The sequence below is a fragment of the Malaclemys terrapin genome, chromosome 6, assembly GCF_027887155.1.
Source record: "Malaclemys terrapin pileata isolate rMalTer1 chromosome 6, rMalTer1.hap1, whole genome shotgun sequence".
Classification (NCBI taxonomy): Eukaryota; Metazoa; Chordata; order Testudines; family Emydidae; genus Malaclemys; species Malaclemys terrapin.
This window is the reverse complement of record NC_071510.1, coordinates 128,815,628-128,837,065: the sequence shown is the minus strand read 5'-3', so window position 1 is coordinate 128,837,065 and position 21,438 is coordinate 128,815,628. Positions and strand designations below refer to the sequence as shown.

General features: G+C 49.8%; 1 protein-coding gene across 1 annotated transcript in view; it reads left to right on the top strand.

Annotated features, from left to right (window-relative positions):
* Positions 1-21,438, top strand: part of NOL6 (nucleolar protein 6) — a 65,651-nt gene that overhangs the window by 22,289 nt on the left and 21,924 nt on the right. The window contains exons 19-23 of the mRNA XM_054032904.1: positions 4,958-5,121; positions 6,955-7,107; positions 8,699-8,796; positions 15,336-15,460; positions 15,896-15,985. Of these exons, the coding sequence (XP_053888879.1) occupies positions 4,958-5,121; positions 6,955-7,107; positions 8,699-8,796; positions 15,336-15,460; positions 15,896-15,985 (630 nt within the window). The remainder of the gene's footprint in view (positions 1-4,957; positions 5,122-6,954; positions 7,108-8,698; positions 8,797-15,335; positions 15,461-15,895; positions 15,986-21,438) is intronic.

Genomic DNA, 21,438 nt, shown 5'->3' with positions numbered 1-21,438 from the left:
CGTTGCCGCATGGTCCTGGTCATAACGTCCAGTGTCTGAAACTTCAGCTTTATTCCTTTATCGGTGAGCACAGAGTGAGATAGCTGTAAGTAGCTTTTAGAGGTTTGAGTTTTAAAGTTTTATCTGATCATTTTTAGTGTTTTTTAGTTACTCTCTCCAGGCTTGGGGAGCTCTCCTTCCACTCACCCCACCCCCATTCCCTGTTTCTGGTAGTAGGCTATACGCAGGACTCTGGGCTGATCAGACCCAGGCTGGGGCAGCCCCCCCTACATAGACCTGACTCAGCAAGGGGTGCCTTCTGCCATGAGTTCTGAATCAGGAGCGAAGGACTCTACCCCTGAAGATCTCTTGTTGGGGTCTTCTCAGGAGAGCAGGGAGCATTCTCATAAGCATGAGACTAAGTCTTCCTCCAAATCCACTTTGAAGAAGGCAGTCTGATTCAGCCCTGGCTAAACTGAGCAAGTGTCTAAGCCCAGCCCAAGAAAACGTTGTATGTCCTAAGTCTCAGCAGCATGACAAGAAAGCTCACAAGTCTAGGGCTCCCATCCGGCACCAGATGGTGATCCGGCAGCACTGGTACCTTGCAAACACAAGCCACCAACGGAAGACAGATCCCTGAGAGCATCGGTTACCTGCGGTACCATCCTTGTCTTCCATGGCAGTGACACAGACTGTCTCTACTGCGACTCCAGTGGTTCGGGCAGATGGGAGCCCTCTTGCTACAGGAAGAGCCAAGACCTACCCTCTTCCAGAGAACAAATTCTTTCTCCCAGGCCGAGTCTCCCCTCCTTTGGGTCCCTCCCTCTCGAGAGAGGTTACGACTCTCCCAGGAGACCTGACCTTTGGGAGGAGTCGGTCTCCCATTCCATCTTCGGGCTATGATTTCCCTCCTGTGGTGCTGTTGGTACCGCTGTTGGACCCAGAATCAGCTTTCTTCTCATCAGGAGATTCTGAATCGCCCAATGAACTGTCAGTTCCTCCTCCAAGACGCACCTTCCTGGTCACAAGGCCTGGACCAGTTCGGGACCAAACCTCCACCTCATCACCTGCTTGGAACTGTTGGTACCCCATGCCATGGGAACCTCCGCAACCCTCATTCGATCCATCCTATTGGTTATACTGGGGGCTATGGGACCAGTACCATTCTGCAGAGCCGGTCTGGTCTGCTAGGGAGTCTCCTCTTCCCTCCCCTTTGAGAGGGCAACCGGAGCTGCCCCCGGCCCAGCTGAGGAGTATGCGCCTGCTCTGGTGGCTCCATGGGAACTGATCAGATGGCCGTCAATGTCTCCATCTCCAGATGAGGTGGTGACTCCAGTGTCTCCAACCCCCATTTGATGACTATCAGCACTTCCAAGAGCTTCTTCGCAGAATTGCCGGGGAGCTGCAGATTCCTCTTCAGGTATTGAGGATCCCGAACCTCAAGTTCCTGGATGTCCTCCAGTCCTCTGGCTCCAGTCGAATAGCATTCCCCGTTAGCTGGAGCCAGCTAGAGCAGTCTGGAAAGGGGACAGAGAAATGGTACTATGTTCCAGCCAAAGCGTCGAGATTTCTGTTCTCTCATCCTGCCCCGAACTCTCTTTAGTGGTCCAGGAGCGATCCAGGGAACACCACCAACGATCTCCCCTGACTGATGCGGAGGGCAAGCGTCTTGACTTATTGGGAAGGGAAGGTCTTTTCTTCTTCTAGCCTCCAGTTCAGAACAGCCGACTACCAAGCGCTAATGGCGAAGTACAACTTCCTGAACTACTCAAAAATCGTGGACTTTGCTGACAGGCTTCCGCAGCAGGACAGAGCTAGTTGGCAGGCCCTCATAGAAGAAGGCAAACTTGTTGCCAGGACTGGTCTCCAATCAGTGGTAGATGCAGCTGACACATCTCCCAGGGAGTTATGGCTCCATGCTTTGAGGCTTCCCAGGGAGGTCTAGAACCCTGTAGAAGATGTACTATTTTGAGACTCATCTGTTTAATCAGGAGACGCATGAGTCCATACATGCTTTAAAGGACTCCAGGGCCGCACTCCACTCCCTGGGAGTATATATACCTGCCCCAAAGAGAGAATTCCACTGGCAACCATACAAGCCTAGACCGATGGTTCAACAGTTCTATCACCAGCGACCTTTTGACCCAACCCGTAAGAAGCAGGGGTTCAAAAGTCCTGCTTGGCCGCAGGTTCCTCATCCCAATCCAAGCCCTTGGCTACGCGCTGTTTTTTGATGGGGGCTGCAAACTACTTAAGTCCTACCCTTCCTGACCCCTATGCACGCTTTGGAGGTCGTTGTTTAGCTCTCTTTTTTTTTTTTTTTTTTTTTTTTTTTTTTTTCAGTACCTGGAGTGCAATAACAATGGACAAGTGCGTGCGAATGTCATCCATTCTGGCTATATGATGGAGTGTATGTCCCTACCCCCTCCAAAGCCCCCGTCCCCACCTCCACCCGTGCGAGAATGTTCTCAAATGAGAAGTGGAGTCCCTCTTACAGTGCGGAGCGATAGAGTGAGTTCTTCAGTACCAAGGGAGGGGTTTTTGCTCGATGTATTTCCTAGGCAGTTGGAGACCCATTCTCGACCTGCTGTCTCAACCACTTTAGTGTCAAACTCAAGTTTTGCACGGTCACAGTGTCATCCTTAATTCCATCCTTGGAAAAGGACATGTGGTTTACTGCCCTTGACATGAAGGATCCCTATTTTCACATGGACATCAACCCCACTCACAGATGCTTTCTCAGACTCGTGGTGGGCTCTGACCACTTTCAATACAGAGTATTCCCTTTCGGCATTGCTACCACCTCCACGGTTTTTACCGAGGTATTTTCTATAGTAGCAGCCAGTATCAGACACCATGGTGTCACTGTTTTCCTCTACCTCGATGATTGGCTCCTTGTCACCAGGTCATGCCGCTGTGCTCTCCGAGTTGCTTCGGCTCTCAGGAGGGTTTTAAGTCCTGGGCTCCTTTGGGGGGGGGTTTCATTCCGGGAACTCTGCTCCTGGTGCTCTTTGTGACAGTCCAAACTGGCTTTCTGTGGTCTCTTCAACTTTCCCCAAAACACACCGGTTTCAGGGCCATGACACTGTTCTGTTTGTTCCTGGCTGGCCTTCGCCGTCTCGCTCCTTTTCCCGGACCCTGTATTTTGTTCAACAACTTTCCTTTCTCACGGTTGGACTTCTCCCTTTTTGTCTTGGCAGGTAGCAGCTGGCCTTGGGCTGGAGTCAGCTTCTTATCTTCGGACTGAGCTTGCTAGTTGCAGCGTTGAGTTAACCCGTTCTCTGCTTTCTTCCCCCTGTCCCCCCCATCGGCCTCTCGTAAACTTGCAAAGGAATCTTCCACTCTCCATTCACACACCTTTAACCCTCCCCGAAATGCTTTGTGATGCTTGCAACAGTGTTAGCAATATACAGTGCTGATCTACCTTCCCAGGGGACTCCCTAGGGGGAGGGGGCCATTGGGTTGTGACATTGGGCACCTGGACATCTAGAGAGTCCAGGGTGCGCGTCAATGTTCTGGAGTTGCGGGCCGTTCGAAGGGCTTGCGAAGCTTTTCTCCCGCTCATTCAAGGTCACTGTGCCATTGTGGCGATGGACAACATCACAACAGTCCTTTATATCAACCAATGGGGAGGAGCGAGATCCATTCCCCTGCGCACAGAAGCGGTCAGTCTGTGGAGCAGGTGCGTTGGCAGTCTGCCTCCCAGGAAACCAGAATGTGCCAGTGGATTCTCTCAGCAGACATTGTGCCATTGATAGTCGTGTAGCTCCCACTCACCCTGTGGTGAACAATATTTTGACTCCGTGTGGGAACACCATTGGGGACCTGTTCATCTCTCAAATAGTCAGGAACCATTAGCTTCTTGCGCCTTGTCTCTCCTATCCATGAAGGTTGCATTCCTGGTTGCCATCACCTCAGCCAGGAGGGTTGGTGAGCTTGGGGCATTGTATTCCATAAGGACAAGGTTTCATTACATTTACACCCTGAATTCACCCCCAAAGCAGTTTGTGTGTCACCTGAATCAGTCAGTTCGCTTACTTGTGTTCTTCCCAAAACCTCTCATGCCCTCAGAAGAAAGGAGGCTCCAATCCCTCAATGTTCAGCGAGCCTGAGCCTTTTACCCTCAGAGAACAAAACCAATCAGAAACTCTCCTAGACTGTTTGTCAGCATAGTGGGAAGGGTCAGGCTATCTCCTCTTAAAGAATCTCCAAATGGATCTCAGCAGAGCAAAATACAGCCCACTGGCTGTCTAGTCTTCCCCCCGCCTCATGGGGTAAGAGCTCATTCCACAAGAGTGCAAGCAATGGCCATGGCATTGCTTCAGTAAGCGCCTTTACTTGATATCCGCAAGGCGGGTAGCTCGAGCGGCTTTCACACCTTTGTGAGATGCTACGTCTTGGTAGCGGATTCCTCCGTTTGGTGCATCTTCTGGAATGGTAGTCCTTGATTTGGCTCTGCTATCCACGACCTCACACTCTCCTCCTTTTGGGGTCCTGCTTGTCCGTCACCCACAGTGGAATACACAGAGGGACCAGCACTCAAAAAAGGAAAGAAAGTTATTTTACCTTGTAATAACTGGAGGTTTTTCAAGATACGTGGTCCCTCTCTGTGTTCCACTACCCACCCTCCTTCCCCTCTGCTTCGGATCTTCTGTGATTCGTGGTGGAGAAGGAACTGGAGAGGTGGTCGCCCCGCCTTTTATCTCCTTGGTCGGAGGCACCAGGTGAGCCAGGGTGCGTATGCAGACCAGTAGTCGCTGCTTTCAGTATTCTCCAGCTCCAGGCACATGGAGCGCGTGCGTACCCACAGTGGATAACGGAGAGGGATGACATATCTCCAAGAACCTCCAGATACTATAAGTAACTTTTCTGCATCCTTGCCTTGGGGATACAAGTTCAAGGCATAGCCTGTGTATGTTGCTCTGGGCTCCTGCTCCCACCCGCTGTGGCTCACTCTCCTGCCCTCTCTCTCTCTCAGGATGGCTATGTTTTCCGCCTCCAAGTGGCCTACCACAGGGAGCCCCAGATCCTGAAGGAGGTGGTCACTCCAGAGGGGATGCTGAAGTACCGGGACACAGAGGAGTCTCAGCAGCTGGAACTGGAGACGCTCCACCTGCCCTACCTGACCAGCTCTCTGCACGGGTAAGGAAGAGGGTATGCCCTGCAGGGAGAGAGGAGAGCATTATGGGTAGGTGTGACTGTTGGTGCCTGGAGGGGCCACACTGAGATTGCTTAATCAGGGCAAACTGCAAAGAATGGGACAGACGATCCCCAAAACTAGTGGTGGTTATAATTAGGATCACCAAGCCAGCAACAAAACAGCTTCTACAATACACCTCTACCCCGATATAACGTGACCTAATATAACACGAATTTGGATATAATGGGGTAAAGCAGTGCTCCGGGGGGGTGGGGCTGCGCGCTCCAGCGGATCAAAGCAAGTTCGATATAACATGGTTTCACCTATAACGCGGTAGGATTTTTTTGGCTCCCGAGGACAGCGTATATTGGGGTAGAGGTGTACCTTCCTGGCTACCCAGAAGTCAAAACCACAACTCCCTTAAAGCAACCCAGCCTTGGGCTCCCACCCAGACAGCCAAGTCAAATATGATGAGGATTATGAAAAATCTTGTTCATCCTATAAAAAGTCCTACCAATCCCAAGCGATCGGACACAATACCCACCAGGTCAATGAATATCTCAGGTCTTACCCAAATACGCGCTTACAGCCGATTTTTATTAACGAAACTAAGGTTTATTTTGAGAGAGAGAGAGAGAGAGAGAGTGTGAGTATTGTGGTTAAAAGATCATTGTACATACAGATATGAATAAAGTTCTTAGGTCAGTTTCATAGTAGAGACGGTGAGCTGCTGATTTGCAAAAACTTCTTTCCAGAATTAGTTCATCAGGTTATAGTCTGAATAGGCAGCCCATATAAAGAGTTTGCCCAAATTCTTCCATGGGAAATAGCAGGGCAATCTAGACGGGAGCTGGAGGCTTCTGTCTCGTGACACAAGTTTCCCCTGACCAAGCTTAAGCAGATCTGAGATACAGGATCAGGGCCCTAGAGTTCTTTTATAGAACTCTGGCAGGTTATCAATAGCCTCTTGACAGCAGGTATTCCTTGGGTGAAGCATTGCAGCTTTGAGGTAAAACCTTCTATTTCCTATGTACGCAGGTACTTAGTTGCATTCATCAGCATAAGATAATTATCCATTAAGCAGTTCATAGATAGTTTGTCTATATTTCTCTTTGAAGTTTATAGTAATGGTATTATTACACTCAAGTTCCATCTGGTGTTAATCCCTTCTCATCTCTGAATCAATAGATATAGTAACAGACAGGAACCATCTGGTTACATGGTTAATCTCTAATAAGATATAAGTAAACACATATGAATACCTTTTAATATTTACCTCTAATTCTCTAACAATGTAGGTTTGCTCTAGGCTATTGGACATGGCTACGTGAGCTATTTATATGGAATAGCCCTAATTACCATTTACATACGTTTCTAATATGGCTTTAAAGGTTGCATTTGGGTCATTTAGCCTGCTAGTTGCGTCACCCTTTCTGGCTCAGTGTCACAGTAGGGAACTGGTCCTCCAGCGCTCTACGTCTATAAGGAACAGGCAAAGCATTGGGGATGGGGGGGGGAGGGGGAGAGGAGTGCATTGTGGGTAGGGAACTGATTGGCAGCTTTCTGCTAGATCTGAGAGACCTTCCCCTCCAGTTATGGTGACCGGTGGGGCTGGGCAGTCACTCAGTAGCAAAGTAATAGCAGTTGTAGCAGCAAGGCTATGGAGTGAATGAGACCGACCCATTCCCCCTTCCCTCTCCACAAAACCCCAGCAAATCCAGTGCTTGCAGCAAACGATCCATCCGTTCACAGCTCTGCAATCGGAGGCCATTGGGGTGGCTTGGGTGACTGGGATAATGAGGTCATGTTGTTGCTTCTCTTCCTTCTCCCTGCAGGCTCCAGCAGCAACACCCCGCCTTCAGCGGCACCTCCCGGCTAGCCAAGCGCTGGGTCCGCGCCCAGCTGCTGAGTGACAGCCTCTCGGATGAGTGCGTGGATCTGCTGGCGGCGTCTCTGTTCCTGCACCCAGCACCTTTCACCCCGCCGAGGTGAGAACCGGGGAGCCCTGGCCTCACTGCTTTTTATGTTGGATTAACTCCCTCCTGTTTTCTCGGGGTGGTTTGGGTGAGGGAACTGCGGGCAGGGCTGGGAGAGGACGGGGGCGGGGCTGGGAGTCTGCCCCAGCACACTCACTGTGATTTTAATGGCTTATTAATGAAGTGCAGTTGGGGACCAGTTCAGTCCTGAGAAGCTGCATGGGTGACTGGTCCTGAGCCACCATGGGCGATGGGTAGGGACCTACCAAATTCACGGTCCATTCTGGTCAACTTCAGGGCCAGAGGGTTTTCAAATTTGGTCAATTTCATGATTTCGGGAGCCACTGGAGGAGGAAGCCCTGAGTTTGCGGAGCTGGGGGGGGACAGAAGTGGAGACCCCAGCCCCTGGCTGCAGCAGTGGGCGGAAGCCCCGAGCCTGGGCTGCCCGGCTACAGCTATCAGGAGGGGAAACCCGGGGAGGAATCCCCGAGCTTGGTGCCACCACAGGAGCCAAGGCTGGGGGGGGGATGGAAGCCCAGAACCCAGCTTCCAGGCTGCCGCAGCTGAGAAGTGAGGGTGTATCAGCAGACAGGGGCCTGGCTGCAGAAGGGCTGTGAGATAAAGGGCGATGTGTGCCTCAGGTCGGGGATGGGAGGCTCTGGAGATGCAGTCACACCAAGGGGCTATGGGAATAAACATCTGTGCAGTTCCCCTGGTACTAATCATTCCTCTGGGGTTTAACCATCCTCAGTTAGGGTCACACTCGCGCTTTCCCACAGCTGAATGTGAGGCTGGGACAGCATGAACCCCAGTTACTCCCATCTGCTGTTCCTGTCCTGCTTCTAGACGGGCATGGGTGTCAGGACTCCTGGGTTCATGATGTTGATGAGATGGCTTCCATACATACATTGGGAGCTTCATGCTGGCAACGGAAGCCTGGCTTGTTAGCCGGGGAAACTTGGCATGTTTAAAACTAGGTGGAACAAAACACTAGTAAATGTACCATAGAGACCAATCCTGCACTGGCCCTGGGCAGGTGGACTTGACAGGACCCAGCAGGGTCCGATTTCTCCCCATAAGTTGTGCTGTTTATAATGCCACACACCGCTAGGGAGTCTTTTGTCTGAGGCTCTCAAAGCACTTCACAAGCATTAATTAAGCCTGTCCATTGCCTTGTGCTGGCATGTATAGTCCCCCGTTTTATGGGGAAGGAAACAGGCACAGAGGTGAAGCGACTTGCCCACTAAGAGAGTGGCTCACTCCAGTCTCCCCCCCCCCCTCCCCCCGCTGTAACCACTAGACATAACTGCCTCTCTGTGGAAGAGGCAGACACTGGAGATGGAGAGGACCGAGGAGAACGTTTTGCCCCATCCCCGGTTTCAGTCACAGGAATGTGACCGGGGGAGAGGCTCCCACCTGACTTCAATGAACGGTCCCTCCTCAATGGGCCAGAGAGGCCAAAATGCCCATGGTCCCTGGCCGTGAGGAGGTTCCTCCCTCGCTTCCCTAGCTGGGGTTCTGCAGTGCCTGGCTCGGAGCTCCTTTGTGTGCAGGTGGTGCATTCTCTCTCACCCCATTACAGTGGTTTCTATCTTGCCCGCAGCTCCCCTCAGGTGGGCTTCCTTCGCTTCCTTCACCTGCTCACGGCCTTCGACTGGAAGAACAGCCCCCTCATTGTTAACCTGAACGCCGACCTCAAAGGTGAGTCGATGGGGCCCCGCACAGCCCACGGCGCCGTGCCGCACGTCCTCTGGCTGCCCTTCGCTCAGGTGTGGCCGCGAGGAGATGGGTTACGCCAGCGGATCCTGGCCTGCCTTGTTCTCAGCGAGAGCCCTGCAGATGGTGCTGCTAATCGGTGGCGCTGTGTGGGGACTGGGTGGCTCGGGGTTGGTAATGGGGTATACGGAACCTTCCACCACAAGTTGTGGGGCTCACTGTGACTCAAGTGGCCTGAGTCTGTTGTGGCTGGTGGGCAGGCTCTGTGGAATAAGATTGATGGGCATCACTTCCTTGTGGACAGGTTAGAGAAAAATCACTGTCCCTGTTGGCCCTAATAGCACTGTGGCTGCATGGAGACTTCTCCATTGGGAGATCTCTCCATAGCAGGAGACAGATGCATTGACTGGGCCATGTGTGGAAAACCTTTGTACCGTCCTGTTTACCTCAGTTAAACCCTCTTGGACAATCCCTGTGTGTATGCTCAGGAAGAGGGGAAAGGCCAGGGACTCGGCCTATTCAGAGGCTGGTTGGGTTGTCATTTTGGGGGTGAGAGCAGCTACCTTGCTAGGAACCAAATCGAGACCACTTGCCCTCGTTTCACTGCAGCCACTCAGCAGCTGTTGGGAGAAGCTGCTTTTCAGCTGCTGCTGACCTGGGCCAGTTTGGAGGCAGAAGCTGAAAGCCTCCGTATCCTGTGACCAGTCACCAAAGCTCCCTCTGGCTGGGAACGCCTTCCTCGTTGGAGTGGTTAGCTGGGAACCCAAGCAGCAGATTATCTGGGACTCACAGCGCCTGGGATGTGGGCTGGTTTCTTGTTCTGTTTTTTCCTTGTAGGTTTTAATGTCTTAATCCCCCAGGTGTTTGGGGGTGGGGGAAGGTAGGTTCTTTGTGTTTTATTGCTTAGATCTCTTGGTGTAGCTGTCTCTGATTTCCAAGGAGTTTACCTCATTTCCTCCTGGACATAGTTTGCCTCCAGGCAATACCCGCGCTCTAGTCTATTCATTGTGAGACATGTTTGCTAGCACCGCTACCAGGGATGCTGTGTGGACATGATAATATAGGACATTGAACTGGGACTTGGGAGACCTGGATTCAATTTGTGGCTTTGCCATTGGCCTGCTGGGTGACTTTGGGTTGGTCATCACCACTCCCTGTGCCTCAGTTTTCCCATCTGTAAAATGGGGATTAGGATACTGACCTCCTTTGAGATCTGTGGATGGAAAGTGCTATATAGGAGCTAGGTGTTGGTATTATTTTTAGGGCTGTTTGATTAATCGCGATTCAATTTTTTGAGTTAATTGTGATGAAAAAATTAATCGCAGTTTTAATCATATTGTTAAACAATAGAATACCAATTGACATTTATTAAATTTTTTGGATGATTTTCTACATTTTCAAATATATTGATTTCAATTACAACACAGAATACAAACTAGACAGTGCTCACTTCACATTATTTTTTATTACAAGTATTTGAACTGTAAAAATGGCAAACAAAAGAAATAGTATTTGTCAATTCACCTTATACAGGTACTGTAGTGCAATGTCTTTATGGTGAAAGTGCAACTTACAAATTTTTTTATTTGTTTTTTTTTTTTTTTTTGTTACATAACTGCACTCAAAACCAAAACAGTGTAAAACTTTAGAGCCTACAAGTCCCCTCAATCCTACTTCTTGTTCAGCCAATCGCTAAGACAAACAAGTTTGTTTACATTTACGGGAGATAATAAGCGGGCAGCATTTACAGTGTCCCTTGAAAATGAGAACAGGCATTCGCACGGCACTTTTGTAGCTGGCATTGCAAGATATTTACGTGCCAGATGCGCTAAAGATTCATATGTCTCTTCATGCTTCGGCCACCATTCCAGAGGACACGCTTCCATGCTGATGATGCTCGTTTTAAAAAAAAAGCATTAATTACATTTTGTGACTGAACTCCTTGGGGGGAGAATTGTATGTCTCCTACTCTGGTTTACCTGCATTCTGCCATATATTTCATGTTATAGCAGTCTCTGATGATGACCCAGCAGATGTTGTTCGTTTTATGAAGACTTTCACTGCAGATCTGACAAAATGCAAAGAAGGTACCAATGTGAGATTTCTAAAGGTAGCTACAGCACTCGACCCAAGGTTTAAGAATCTGAAGTGCCTTCCAAAATCTGAGAGGGAGGAGGTGTGGAGCATGCTTTCAGGAGTCTTAAAAGAGCAACACTCCAATGTGGAAACTACAGAATCCAAACCACCAAAAAAGAAAATCAACTTTCTGCTGGTGGTATCTGACTCAGATGATGAAAATGAACGTGTGTCGGTTTGCACTGCTTCGGATGGTTATTGAGCGGAACCCGTTATCAGCATCAACACATGTCCTCTGGAACGGTGGTTGAAGCATGAAGGGACATATGAATCTTGAGTGCATCTGGCACATAAAATGTCTTGCGATGCCGGCTACAACAGTGCCATGTGAATGCCTGTTCTCACTTTCAGGTGATATTGTAAACAAGAAGCCAGCAGCATTATCTCCTGCAAACGTAAACAAACTTGTTTGTCTGAGCAATTGGCTGAACAAGAAGTAGGATTGAGGGGACTTGTAGTGTCTAAAATTTTACATTGTTTTATTTTTGAATGCAGGTTTTTTTTGTACTTAATTCTCTATGTGTAAGTTCAACTTTCATAAGAGATTGCACTACAGTACTTGTATTAGTGCTGATATTGGAAGTGATCATGACCTTGTGATGCTAAACTTTTGGCTGTGGCTAAGGAAAATCGTCAGGCCAAAGTTCACCAGAATCAAGTTTGACTCAGAAAGACTTAGACCGAAGCATTACAGAGTCATTCCAAGCAATGATCAGTGGAAAATTTGCTCCGCTGCTTGCTCTAAAGGAAGACGTAGAAACGCTGACCAACAATTTCAACGCTGTAATGAATGAGGCAGCAATGGACATTCTTGGGAAACTCCGGAAGAAGACAAAACTTTGTGTCACAAATGAAATACTACAAATGTGAGACATTAGAAGAGAACTCGAGAGACAAGAACAGCACTGAGGGAGCTGATCAGTACAGAGCGATCGGCAGAAAGATCAAGAAAGGAATGAAGGTGGCCAAGGAGATACGGATTGAAAAAGAGTGCTCTAAAATTGAAGAGTGTATCAATAATAAAAATAGCAATAGAGCCTTCCAGATTGTAAAAGATCTGACGAAGGAAAGATGGACCAAAGCTAACACAATTCAAGACAAAGAAGGGAACAATCTTACAGAAGAAAAGGACATCATCAATAGGTGGACAAATTACTGCTCTGATCTATACAACCACCAGACAAATGGAGATCCTAGTGTCCTAGACAGCCCAGATTCAATAGAGGAGGATGACTTTCCAATACTCCGTGAAGAAATGGAGACAGCAGTGAAATCGCTCGAGAACGGAAAGGCTACAGGTATCGACAACATCCCAGCCAAACTGATGAAATTCGGAGGAGAAATAGTAATAGATATACTCAACAAGATTTGGCAGACCAGTGAGTGGCCCTCCATGTGGACACAGTCACTAATCATCACTCTGCCAAAGAAAGGCAACCTGCAATTGTGTCAAAATTACCGGACCATAAGCTTGATTAGCCAAAAATACTTTTTTTTTTTTTTTTTTTTTTTTTTTTTTTTTGGAATGGGTTACCTAGGGAAGTGGTGGAATCTTCATCCTTAGAGATTTTTAAGACCCGGCTTGACAAAGCTCTGACTGGGATGATTTAGTTGGTTTTGGTCCTGCTTTGAACAGGGGTTTGGACTCAATGACCTCCTGAGGTCTCTTCCAACCCTAATATTCTGTGATTTTATGATCCCAGCAAAGTGATGTTGAAAGTCCTATTGAAGAGATTGAAGCTGCAAATGGAGAATAATCGCTGAAGAACAGGCTGGCTTTCGTGCTGGAAGTACCACAGAACAGATTTTCAATCTTCGTGTTCTATGTGAGAAGTACGTACAACATCAGCAGGACATCTACCACGTCTTTGTTGACTTCAAGAAGGAGTTTGACAGAGTATGGCACGAAGCTTTCTGGGCAACCACAAAGAAGTAAAATGTTGGTTGTAAGCTTATTCTTACCATTAAACAACCATATGCTAAGGTCAGCAGTGCAGTTCTTGTCAATGGCACAATAGGAGAATGGTTTTGAACAATTGTTGGAGTCCGGCAAGGCTGCCTTCTTTCACCCACGCTGTTCAACATCTACTTGGAGCGCATAGTGACCGATGCCCTAGAAGATCACAGATGCACAGTCAGCATTGGGGGGGCGAATAATCTCAAATCTTCGGTTTGCTGATGACATTTACGGCCTGGCAGGCAGCGAAGATGAACTTGCCAACCTTGTGAAACGAGTGGATGAAACCGCCGCAAAATACAGCATGGAAATCAGTACAGAAGCCTGTGGAACCCCATAAGATTGGGTCCCTAATCCATGAACTATTGGAATTTATTTACAAAACTTTTTTCTTAAACATGACATGAATATATTGTCTCGTACTATAGAATTTATAATCCCTATTCTATGGTGAGACATTATAGCTCAAAGATGTATCTTATCTTTAGATTGGCTTTTTCCTCAAAAAGCATTTTATCAAAAAAATCTGATTTTAAATAAACAAAAAAATACTTCACACAACACACAGGCAACCTTTGGGACTCATTGTCAGGAAGTTGTGAAGGCCTAAAATAAAACTTGGTTCGAAAGAGAATTAGATAAATTCATGAGGATAGGCTCATTAGAATGGCTATTAGCCAAGATGGTCAGGGACGCAGCCCCATGCTCTGGGTGTCCCTAAACCTCCACACACCAGAAGCTGGGACTGGACGACAGGGGATGGATCTCTTGAAATTGCTGGGTTCTGTTCATTCCCTCGGAAGCATCTGGCATTGGCCTCTGTCAGGATACTGGGGTAGAGGGACCATTGGTCTGACCCGTTTGGCCATTCTTAGGCTCTGTATTATGCCTGCCCAAGAGAGGGACCTGTGGGCTGGGCTGGTAAAGAAGAAACTTCCTGAAGATCTTGTGCACCCCCGAAGTAGGACCGTGCGTGGTCACAGGAGCCCTGAGCATATGTCCACATGGCAGGTGCGATTGTAGTGCAAATAGGCATACCTGCACGAACTTTAGTCTAGCTAGCCTGGGTAACAGTAGTAGTATGGACATGGCTTCATGGGCCAGCTGTCAGATTACAAGCCTGCCCAGGACCCTAGGTGTGTACTCTGGTTGCTAGCCTGTGCTGAATCCCTGCCATCACATCTACGCTACGGTTATGTGAACTGGCTGACTTTGAGCTAGCGCAGACATTCCTACTCGTGCTCTAGTCGCAGACTTCCCTTTCAGCGTTGACGCACTTGATGGGAGCACAGGGGATCTCCCCTACTCCCTAGGCACAGAGGCTTGGTAGCAATTCTGCAGTAGTTGAAAGACTCTCGACATTTCAGAGTTTAACGTCTGCTGTGGGGCTTGTTACGAGGTTGTTTTAACGTGTGTTGGGTTGAAACGTCTTATGCAAAGTCTGGTGAGCCCGGGAGGGGCAGGTTTGTCACCAGGTCCTTTTGCTGAGCAGAGTCGTTGGATGCAGAGAGGGGGAGCCAGTGGCACCCCCAGGCATCGACACAGAGTGCTGGCTGGCTGTTATATTTCTTAAGCTATTTCAGCTGGCATCAGACACTGACTGTGGGGTCAGTGGTACCGGAGATTTCAGCGCTAGTGTGCGATAATGCTGTGAATATCCCTGACCTCAGATGGGCTGCAAGTGACCCTGGGGTCGTGTCAGTGGAAGCATCTTGGCCTGGATTGGTCTGTGGGCTTTATATTTAATTGGTGCTGCTCTGTACATCACCACAATCTCCTCACTCTGCTTCCCCCCTTCAGCTGTTGGCTTTGACCAACTTCAGAGTGTCAGAAAATGCAGACGAGGGCTGCCGCCCAAGTCCTAGACAGTTCCCTGCTCAGCCTTGTGTTTGGTGACCGGTTCTGAGCACCCATGTTCAAGAAAGATGAAGGGCCTGTCTTACGAGAGGAGGCTGAAGGAGCTTGGCTTATTTAGCTCAACAAAACTAAGGCCGAGAGGGATCCGATTGCCCTCTGTAAATACATCAGGGAGGGAAAACTCCAGGGTGGGGGGAGAGCTGTGTCAGCCAAAGGACAATGTTGGCCCAATCGCAAAGGGGGATAAACTGGCTTTGAGTAAATTTAGGCTGGAAATGAGAAGAAGGTTCCTAACGGACAGAGGAGGGAGGTTCTGGAACCTAGATTTAAAATGAAGCTTGGTAAGTTTATCCAGGGGAAGGTGAAACTGGATTGCCCGTGATAGCACTAGACTGGATTCTGTGACCTTGGAGGTCCACGCCAGTCCTGTGTTCCTATGGTGAGAGCGCAGAGTGGTGGTTTCCCATGCTGCGTGTGCTGGGCAGGGCTGCGGGGGGTGAAGAGGGATGTGGCAGGCACCCAGGCAGGGCTGATGGACAGGGTTTTGGATGTTGCTTTTGGGTGTGTTCCCCAGATGCAGATTACACCGAGATCAGGAACGAGTTTGTGGCTGCCCGGCCTCACCTCCCCGTCATGTTCATCGCCACCCCCAGAGACAAGCGGAGCTCAGTGTGGACCAAAGAGCGGCCTTCTGCGCAGGTGAGCCAGGCATCATCCTGCCCACCCATTCCTGCTCCGCTGGGGTGCCTGCCTGCAACCAGCCAAGGGTAACTTCTGCTCTCCTTGCACTGGAGTGCTCCGATTCCCATCCCCTTTCTCTGTCAGGGTTATTCCAGATGTGCCTCTTTGCTGGGCCTGCTGCAGAGCTGCCCCTACCCAGGGGCCAGGTGTTGTGCAGGCTCTGTTTACCCCCTGCATCTGAGCAATGCTCCCAGCACCTGGGCCCTTGTCCCTCCCTTCCTCATGCCCCTCACTGTAGCACTGTTGTCCGGCTGAGGACCGTGTCTTCCCTGCCCCCATTGGAGCCGGGTACCTGCCCCTGCAGCTAGCGAGGTGTCCCTATCGCAGTGCGGGGGCTGTGTGATGTCTGGGGTCCTCCTTGGTTCTACCCTCCAACTCTCTGCCCCTCCTCAGATCCTGCAGCGCCTTCTCGTGCTGGCGCTGGAATCGCTTCGGGCGTTGGAGGAGCAGCTCACGGACCCGCTTGGGAGCCAGGATGTGAAGGTAATTCCTTAGCGCGCCCGAGCTTTACCCCTGCCCTGGAGGGGCTGCGCAGGGGTGAGTGGCCGCTAGCTGTTTCTGCAGTGGGGGCTATTGCCCAGATCCTTTCCCCATGCCAGCAGTTCTCAAACGTCATTGCACTGCGATTCCCTTCTGACAGCTAAAATTACTACACAACCCCAGAGTGGCGGGGGGACGGGACCAAAGCCTGAGCCCACCCAAGCCCTGTCACCCCAGGCAGGGGGCCTGTAACCTGAGCCCCGCTGCCCAAGGCTGAAGCCGAAGCCTGAGTCTCGCTGCCCAGGGATTTGGCCCTCGGGCTTCAGCTTTGAGCCTGGGCGGTGGAGCTCGGGCGTCGGCTTTGGCCCCAGCAGGTCTAACACCAGCCATGGCGACTCCATTAAAACGGGGTTGCGATCCACAGTTTGAGAACCCCCGCCTTGAGCTTTATAAGAATGGTCATGCTGGGTCAGACCAATGGTCCATCTAGGCCAGGATCCTGTCTTCTCACAGTGGCCAGTGCCAGGTGCTCCAGAGGGAACAAACAGAACAGGGCAATTTATCGAGCGAGCCATCCCCTGTCATGCCAGCTTCTGGCACTCAGCGGTTTAGGGAAACTCAGAGCCTGGGGTTGCACCCGGACCATCTTGGCTAATAGCCCTTAATGGACGCCCCTGGCAATGAGTTCCACAGGTTGACTGTGCTTTTTGTGTGAAGGAGTACTTTAAACTTGTTTCCTGTTCATTTCATCGGGTGACGTGATGTTTTGTGGGCAGGAGGGAGGAAAACCCCTAAAAAAGTTGTCAACGTTTTTAGCCAAAATATTGGAAAAAGTCCATTTTTGTATGAAAATCTGTCTCGGTTGAAAAATGTCCGCCTGCTGTTAAACCCAAGACAAGGGTAGATGTTGTTGAGAGAAGAGAGAGCCAAGTCTGATCCCTGTGGGGCTCTGTAGAGTTTCCCCGTAGAGGTGCTGGGCCTCTCTTGAGTTCAATCAGTGCCAAATGATAACCTCTTGGCTCACTCTCCTGGCTTTCCTCCTCCTCATTATGCTGCAGTCTGAGTTACTTAGCATCATGGAGCGGGGGCTGTATTTTGAAAACTAACTGCTGTGGAAGTGGCCGTTCTCCAAAGAGCCCAGAAGAGGGTGCGCTTGCTTCAGGCGGCTGATCCTCTTCCGAGACGAGCATTTGGGAAAGTGAGGATGATGACATGTACCGTACAGCTGTTCTGTAAATGAAAAACTCTTCACGTTAGGCCAGAGCCATGTGGGGTCAGTAACGATCTTCCGTAGCTGTTCCCTGCTGTGTTTGACATGCTTAATATTGCTCAGAGGAGTCTGAAGCGCCTCAGGTGAGGATTAAGCCACCAGCATTCCTGTGTGGTAGGCAGGGGATGTACGGAATTGCTTCCTCCACCATTGAAATAAAACCACCTCTGGGGTACATCGTTTGAGCACAGCAGCGCTACACCGCTGTTCAGAACGGGAAGGGAAGAATGGTGCATCTAACTGAAAGGGCAGGTGGAATTCTGGGGGGCAGAATGTAATGACTGGAGTGACAGTGTGGTCCGGACTTTGGGGCTCATGCCCTGACTCTTGCAAAAGGATCTCAGGTTTAACCTGTCAGCATAAAAATAGCACCCCCTAAAACCAGGCTTGGGCATTTGTCTGGGAATGACTCGGCAAGAGGAGCACCCCTCGCTCAATGGCCAGTGTCGCTTCCTGCAGAAATCAAATGTTCCTAAACATAGGCTAAGCATATTTCCCAGAGGGAAAATGGGACACTGCGTGGGGTTACCCTGAGCCTCCCCTCCCCGGCATGGGTCTGAGTCCTCCTCTCCCCTTACCCCTGCAGAGAGCTGGCCTGAGCCACTCGCCTGAGCCCCCCCATCCCCTCCCCCACGTGGGTCCGAGCCTGCTCCGCCTCTCCCCTCCCCTGCAGAGGGCTGGCCTGAGCCACTCGCCTGAGCCCCCCCTTCCCCACTTGGGTCCGAGCCCGCTCCGCCCCCACAGAGGGCTGGCCTGAGCCACTCACCTGAGCCTTCCCTGCCCCCCGCATGAGGCTGGAGCTGGCATTGCTGCTCACTCGTGCCCTGCCCTCCCCCCACCTGAGCCCTGCCTCTGCGCGGAGCTGGCATCACCGTCACCACCCCCTCCCATGTTCCTCCGCACCCCACTTCTTTGACAAAAGTGGGCATTGTCCCCTTTACTCTTGGCAAGAGCAAACGGGACAAGTGCCTACTTTTGTCAACAAAGTCAGGACGGCCGGGGCGGAGCTTAAAATAGGGACTGTCCTGGCCAAAACGGGATCCATGGTTACCCTACCTAAACAGGTACCTGTCTCGTTTAGCCTGTAAGACTGGAGTACAACGCACCATGCTGTAGGTACAGATTGAGATCAGTACAGCGGAGTGCAGCAAGAGAAGTCCAAGGGAGATCTGAGCGTTGGGTTGTACCCATGTACGTGTGGGAAGCAGCGAGACTGTGCCCTAAGCTCGGCCCACAGTCCTGAACTCCTCCTACAAGCCCAGAGGAGCTGTCTGTTTCTGCTAAAACGATCAGCAGCAAAATTAGTTAACAGTGATATTAAAGTCTTGTCTACACTAAGAAATTGAACAGTTGCTGAGAACAGATTAGACCTAGATGATAGTAATAGCCAGAGTCACACTTTCTCTCTCCTGAAGGTCTGTTCGGAGTCTCCTTTTTTCTGTTTTTATGCTGCCACCGTCCATAGTTCCTTGTCTCCTCAAATATCACTGTCCGTGGTGCAGTACGTTTGTTTGCTCGTTCTCTGAGGGTGCACGTCACAGATTGGCTCAGATCCTCTTATCTACTCACTGTTCAGCGCTATGGCCCCAATCCTGCTGGTTTCCCTGTGTGGCGAGATCCCTGTTGAAGTCAGTGGGGTCTGTGCAGGCACATGGGTCCGCCCATCCAGGATGTCCTGGCGAATAGGAGCTGTTTTTTTTATAAGGACTCCCTGCTTGTGTTAGCGACGTCATTTTGTTCCTTGGCATAGATCGAAAATGTGGTTCGGTGTCTTCACCAACTTGAATTGTTAATTCCATTCTCTTCATCATTTATCCACACGTATTTTCTCCCCAGCACCTCTTTCCGCTGAGGTACGTCTAAACCCTCTGGTTTGTTCCACATCATAGCCTGCTTGGATTAGCATTAAACACATGATGCTCCCTTGGCTGCCCTTATCTTTACCCTACAGTCCTTTACTGACGCTGTGAGTTCTCGTTTGGTCCCCTCTCCCTACTTTCCATTTCCAGAGCAGGTCTGTTTTTAAACCTCCGGTCTTGGAGCAGCCCCCTTGTGGAGAAGCCCCATTAGTTGCTGCTTATTCCTTGAATTCTTGTTTTCAAAGGAAGTTGATTTGTTGGTTGCCAGTGCTTTACCTAGCGCTTTACCCAGGAGAATTACCTGCACTTTGGATCCTGTGGCATAAAGGGAGAACGTGAATTGAGTCTGCAAGTTGTTGTTGAGGAGGAAAATCTTGGGCGTCTGATCCTGAGCAGCCTTTAATGACGTCTAACGAGACTGGTCACAGCACTAAGAATAGGCCCAGATTCTTAATTCTTGCAGTGCTGGGTGTTGCAAACCCCAAGCCTCATTTTCAAAATTGGCATCGTCACGGGGATTCAGTGGGACTTCGGCTTGTTGGTGTCGCAGCCCCGAGTGGCGCAATCCCTGAGGACCTCTGAAAACCCGAGCCCGTGCCTGTGAGCAGGATCTGGCCCCAAACATTTTCTGTTTTTTTCCTCTTTAATGTTGTGTGCCTGCTGGAGCACAAGCTTCCAGGGCTTGTTGCTAGGAGGTGCTGAGCACCCGTAGCTCTCATTGAAGCTAGCAGGGCTTAAGAAGAAGAAGGTTAAGACAGCTAGATTTGCGTTCAGGAAATCTGGGTTCAGTTTCCAGCTCTGCCACAGACATCCTGGGTGGCCTTGGGCCCAGCTTTGTAAAGTTATTTAGGCGTCGTTAAAATCAGCATCGCGTTAAGTGCCGCAACTCCTGAACAGCTTTAAAAACCTGGGCCGTAATCTCTAGCCGGGCTCAGTAAAATGGGCACGGCAGCGCTTTCTTTCTCCAGCACTTCGCCCGTCCCATCACTTTGCATTGTCAGCTTTTCAGCGCAGGGAGTGTCTGTCTGCTACTGTGTGTTTGTACAGCTCCTAGCTTGATCAGAGATGGAACCTCTGCACACTACTGCAGTCCAAACAATGAGTCATTAATGGCCCTAAACACCTTGTAGGGTTGGGCTCTACGGGTTTATTTTGGCAAAACGCTCGCAGGCTTGCATTGGTAGACCATAGACACCAAGCTTTTTAAATATGAAAGCAAAAATAAATGATTCTTCTGTGGCTAAGGATGCCCATGGTGGTCAGGGACTTCGGCTCAGAGTCTGTGAACTGAGTCTCACTGGGAGGCAAACAGCTTTACATAGACACAGGTGTCTGCATGGATTTGATTGCAGGATTGGGGCTTAATTTTACGTAAGAATAACAAATGTCTCTTGTTTTTCTAGACTGCGTTATTGTAGCCGCCATGTGAGGCTTGGGGAATCCTCTTCCTGAGTCCAAGTTGATCTTGGATTTTAATAAGCTGTGGTAAAGCTTTAATTAAAATTTTTATTTTTTGAACCAGGTCAGGGACAACGTGTAGTTCCAAGGATTCTCTCTCAAACAGTGGCTTTTGTTCAATCCTGCCTGCTCCTCTTACTCATCTAAATGGCAGCGTGGGAGCTGGCAGCCAACTTCTGCAGAGAATAGGACACCAAGATGGGTGAGGGAAAGAGACTTTAAGTGCAAAAGAATAATGTTAATGACAGCGGAATGGAGATGTAAAGCATAGGAATTGGTTGCTGTGACAACTGCAACTCCAGCAGCCTGGAGCATGTGTGTTGTTTTGTTATTGTCTGTGCTCTCAAGTTGTTCATAAGCGTATCCCAGTTATTTCTGACTTCACTGCTCGGAAGGACTGCCAGTTTTGTGTGTGCGCGCAAGGGGGCATCTGTGATCCCATAGACTTTTTGTATGGGGTTATGTTAACTTGTGGCATCAATGTCTGTGAATTTCCGACTCTTATACATTTCCTACATCAGTCCCTGGTGTTTTGTGGACACTGTGCATTTTTCAAGGGGTCTGCTAATTTGGGGCACTTCCATTTTGGGTGCCCAACTTGAGATGTACAAGGCCAGGTATTTCCGAGGTTCTGAGCACCGATGGCTCTTGTTGAAGGTGTAGTGCTCTGAATCTCTGAAATTGGGCCTCTGGAGATGCCCAAACTTAGAGGCTGCTTTTAAAATGTTTTTGTTTTAGGTTTACACTTAACTTCCTTTGTCGGTTTGGGCGGGGGGGAGGGAGTGTAGGGAAAAAAATGTCTGAAGGTGCTGAGACACTTACTGGACTGCTCACTGCCAGGTCACTGAAGGGTCTTCTGCGTGAGGGCT